The following is a 5364-nucleotide window of genomic DNA, read 5'->3' as shown; positions in this document are numbered from 1 at the left end:
GAGAAAGTTTATACAAAAGAATGTCATTTGATCGTCATGATCCATGAGATCAAGGTAAAAGAATTATGAACTTCACAATCAATCCCAAAGAGTTAAAATGTTATACTCTTTTTCCCCTTAGTTGAGTTTTATCCCACTGGGTTTTCTCAACGTAAGGTTTTTAATGAGACAACATATACAATGGCAAGATACGCGAGCTATGTACTTTTTTCTCCTTGCTGTTTTTTCCCACAGGGTTTTCAAAAGGAGTTTTTGGGACAATAGCATGGTGTTGAATAAGTACCCAAAGGGGAGCGTTATGATATAGATCTTTAGGCCTTATATGGATACTTATACCTAAACGGGCATTTAGGCCCATAACCAGGAACAACCCAAGAAGAAACCCACGTAAAGGTAGGAAATTTAGTCCTATATTGCTTATCAATATAATAGGGCCATCTCCACCTTCCCATATAATAAGATGAGGGGTTCCCAAGTTGTATACATCAGAAATCAATACAGTTGAGAGGCATTGACTACATCTTTGTGTCTTTGTACTTTTGTTTAATTCATTGTTTGGCGTGGTAACGTGATTTTACAACATATCGAAAATTTTCCTCGGAAAGTTAACCTAGAAACTTTTCTCGAAAAATTTTACCGAAAACTTTTCTCAAAGATAAATTCCTCAAAGGGAAAGGTTCTGGGGAACCGGGATGTGCTTACCAAAATGGGCTGTCCGACATCCTGTCGGAAGCGCCTGTGAGCAGGTCTCCTTATGCACGCCCGTAAATTAGCAGGGACCGTGTAATTTGGAGGTGAGGAGTGAAAGCTAAGGTTGTGCAGCGGATGTGCTTGCGAATTTTGAAGGCGAAAGGAGTCTAAGGGAGGAATCTCTCATTTAGTAAACGGACGAGCAATCTAGGTGGGACTTGCATCAAGTGCGCTTTACTTCACAAAACATCTGCATACTGTGGGTAAATTCACACACACCACGATCAGTGTAAATTCACCTATTTCCTAGTCCAAGCTGATGCCTGATTTTCCGGATAATGTTATCACCCGCTCGATCCTTGATTCCATTAGATAATAAATGTTTTGCAAAACTAGGAACAGTTAAAGATAAATGCGCGAAAATACACGAGTTGCTCTAAATTTTGCGAGCATGCATGCACGAAGCGATCAATCAGGAATGTCTTGTGAAGTGGTGATGATTGATTAAGAGAAGTAACAATGGTCATGTCAGCACTGCACCCGGCGGAGTGTGCTGCCCGGTGGCGAGTCGAGCCAGAGCGTGCAGCTCGGGTGGACCCAATACTTGAACGAAAGCCAGCGTCCGAAGTTGAGCCGCGCGTGGAACCTGCCGACGAGACTCAGCTCCACGGGTGCCCCGCCCTTGGTCGTCGCGTTATGCCACAAAGCCACGTCCTCCTCGCTCGTCAAGTTCACCGCCATGTGCACGCTGCGGAGGACGGAGCCGCCGGGCTCCTCATGCAGCGGCGCAGGCCACACAAGCTGCGTCTCGATCAGGCTGCCATGAAAGTAGAGGTCCAGCGGCGTGTAGTGCAGCACCACGTCGATCTTGGTGTTGGGGTTGTGGATAGTGACCGCGACGGTGAGGCTGGTGTTGAGCGCCTGCCCGCCGCGAGCGATGTCCTCCGCGTTCAAGGTCGCCGTGGTCACGAGCATCCGGGGCAGCTGCGGGTGGTACCGCTGGTAGACGACCAGAGCGGCGACGCCGAGGACGATCAACAGCAGGCAGAAGAGGATGCAGCACGCGGTGAAGCACATGTGCAAAGCCCCCACCGGCTGCCTCATCTTACCCGACCAAGGCCTTGTCGGCCTCGCCCGCGGATGCATATGCGCGTGATGTGCATGCAGCGGTGGCGGGCTCCCGCCCGTCGGTGCGGCAACCATGCTGCTGTCTTCAAGCGTGCTGATGCGCTCCATAGTCTTTATGGGGAAGCTGACCCTGCGTGGCGGTGCAGCTCCTCCCGGTCTAACATGGATGCTCCCCGGTGGCGGCGGATACGGCGCATGGTCCGGCGGCTGCTCAATTGCCGGCCGTGGCGGTTGCTCTCGCCTCCTCTGAGACGGCGGCACATAGGAATGCCTGGGGCGCGCTGTAGCCCCGGCGTCATCGTGACCCGGCAGCTGCTCCGCAGCCTCCGTTTGGGGTTCCGTCGCCTGGCCTGCCTTATACGCTGGCAGCACGTAGGACACACGGTTGCGGCCTGTGGCTGTCTGAGATGATGCAGCATCGGCTACACGAGCACGGCTACGGGGGTCACCGCCGGCGCGTGGCGCTGCTGGCTGTTTGCTCATTCTTTTGGTAAGGACTACGAAGCTAACCAATCAAGTAATGCAAGAAGAGAGGAGCAAAGAACGGAAGTGGTGTTGATGACCCGTGTCGTTGTTGGCACTTGGCGCTTTGAAGAAGAAGACGAGTGAGAATTTTGGAGGGAAAGGGGGCGAGGAAGGTATCATTTGACTTGTAACTGGAGCAAGGAACTCAGGCTTTCTTTGGCACGTTGGGCTGAGGTGCCCTGCCACTTAGAACCTTGCAGCAATTTAGAACGCAGAAATGTTTCAAATTAAGAGTTTAGATGCAACAAGGGAGGAACATAAGAATCTAAAAAGCGAGATATATAAACGCAAAGTATAGTTTCCGTTAATTCCAACCTCATGTTAGATTTCCTCTAAAATTCCTATAGTTTCAACAGTTCTTTAAAAAAATTTATAGGCCGGTTGCATCTGTTTCTTCCAAAGGCACATATAGGAAATATTCCTGTAGGATTAGAATCATATAAAATTGCTTTTGTTTTCGTTGTTCCAAAGGAACCTTAGCCATGTCTTTGTTGTTTATACTAGCAGTGCCACCGATAGCTAGGAATTTGCCGTTGGCTTGGCAAGACGGCTTTCCTTGCTGAACCGAAAACCTTGCACCATTTGTGTGTACTCTACTCGCAACCACAACAGGCTGCAAAACATTTTCTGCAAAAGTTTTTTCTGTCTAACGACATGGAATCGCCATGAGCCATGGAAATTGTAAGAAATCAAACATGATAGGATTCAATACGAGATATGATTTTTATGTGAAAAATCTTTGCGAGAAAAAACTACGGATGCTAATCGACGATCTTCACTGTATCAAGGATGTGTACAATATAGGGGATTACAATGAGCGTCTCAACTCTCCTTACAGCTTACAAGATATATTTATAGGGATAGACAGATACGACTCAAGTCTAATACGGACTGTTCCGAAATATGGGCCGAAGGCATCCCTTGTATGGCGCAATAAGAATTCGGATCACAATCCAACAAACTCCACCTTGAGACGAATTCCATCTTGTAGCAAATAAAGAATCATCAATGAACTCTCTTAAATAATAAATATCATCGACGCTAAATGTCTCTAGGACTCAAACTGTAACACCAACTAAACTTGAGCATAAGTCAAATTTAGTAGCAGAAACTGACTTTGTCATCATATCAGCAGGATTATCATGAGTGCTTATCTTGTATATTTTAATATCATCTTGAGCAATAACATCTCGAATATAATGATACCTCACATCAATGTGCTTTGTTCTTTTATAAAACATCTTATCCTTTATAAGGTAAATAGCACTTGACTATCACAGAAAATATTAATACAAAAATTATCTCCACAAGCTCAGTGTACAAACCTCTCAGCCAAACAGCTTCTTTGCATGCTTCAGAAATAGCTATATATTCAGCTTCAGTAGTTGATAAAGCAACAGTAGCCTGCAAACATGATTTCCAACTAACAGCACAACCATCAATGGTGAAAACATAATCTATGAGATATCTCCTCTTTTCCAAATCACCAGCATAATCTGAGTCAACATAACCAACAAGTCCATCTCCAGATTTTTCAAGCTGCAAACAAGCATTAAAGTACCACGCAGATATCTGAAAATCCACTGAACAGCTTTCCAATGCTCTTTGCCAGGATTAGCCATGAATCTACTAACAACACTTAGTGCATGAGATAAATCAGGATGAGAACAGACTATCGCATACATAAGTGAACCAACTGCACTTGAACATGAAACTCTAGACATGTACTCAACATCATAATCCGACTCGGGACATAACGCTAAAGATAGTTTGAAATATGCAGCTAACGGAGTACTCACTAGTTTTGCATCATGCATATTAAAACGACGAAGGACCTTCTCAATATAGCCTTGTTGACTAAGATATAACTTGCTAACTTTCCTATCTCTAATGATCTCCATACCAAGAATTTTCTTTGCTGCACATAAATCCTTCATCTCAAATTCACTACTCAATTGTGATTTCAGTTTGGCTATTTCTAATTTATCCTTTGCAGCAATCAACATATCATCGACATAGAGAAGCAAATAAATAGCCAAACTATTAACAGTCTTCAAATAGACACAGCTATCATAATCAGAACACTTAAAACCATTAGAGAGCATAAAGGAGTCAAACCTCTTATACCACTGTCTAGGGGATTGCTTCAAACCATAAATAGATTTCTTTAATTTACAGATAAGGTCTTCTTTTCCAAGAATAACAAAACCTTCGGGTTGATCCATATAAATATCTTCATCTAACTCCCCATATAAAAATGCAGTTTTAACATCTAATTGCTCAAGTTCATAATCACGCATAGTAACAATACTGAGTAAAGTGCGAATAGAACTATGCTTCATAACAGGGGAGAAGACATCATTATAATCAATATATGGAATCTAGTTATAGCCTTTAGCAACCAACCTTGCTTTATACCTTGCTGCTTCATTAGGACAAATACCCTCCTTTCTTTTAAAAATCCACTTGCAACGAACATGCTTCTTCTCTTTTGGCAATTTGACTAAATCCCAAATACATTCTTTTCAAGTGACTCTATTTCATCTTGCATTGCAGTCATCCAATTATTGCAATCAGAAGAAGTAATAGCTTCATTATAATTAGAAGGTTCTGCATTACCTTCAACTTCTTATGTACAACTCAAAGCATAGGCAACAATATTACACTCCTCAATTAATCACTTGGGTGGATTAATTTGTCTTTTAGGCCTATCAAATGCAATAGAATATTGTGTAGGTTGCACAACTGGAGAAGAAGGTGGAACACTAGACGAATCATGGTCAATAAATAAATTTTTAGCAATAGATGCATCTTGGACAACAGCATCTGATATACTTTCTGCATTAATAAAATACTCCATCTGCATGCTAGAACTCTGCTGACTCTGAACAGGAGCATTAAGCAACATAGCAGATTCATTAAAGACAACATTCCTTCTAATCACTACCTTCTGTGTTGCAGGATTCCACAATTTATAACCTTTAACACCAGATTTATAACAAAAAAAGATGCACTTAATAG

General features: G+C 43.2%; 1 protein-coding gene across 1 annotated transcript; it reads right to left on the bottom strand.

Annotated features, from left to right (window-relative positions):
• Window positions 1-1218: 1218 nt before the first annotated feature.
• LOC133903263 (uncharacterized) lies at window positions 1219-2301 on the bottom strand. Its single transcript, XM_062344570.1, has one exon. It carries the CDS (start codon window positions 2299-2301, stop codon window positions 1219-1221), a length of 1083 nt encoding a protein of 360 aa, XP_062200554.1.
• Between the last annotated feature and the right edge of the window lie 3063 nt (window positions 2302-5364).

This window comes from Phragmites australis, chromosome 21 (genome assembly GCF_958298935.1).
Source record: "Phragmites australis chromosome 21, lpPhrAust1.1, whole genome shotgun sequence".
NCBI lineage: Eukaryota > Viridiplantae > Streptophyta > Magnoliopsida > Poales > Poaceae > Phragmites > Phragmites australis.
Note: the sequence above shows the minus strand (reverse complement) of the source record. Positions and strands in the feature narration are given on the sequence as shown.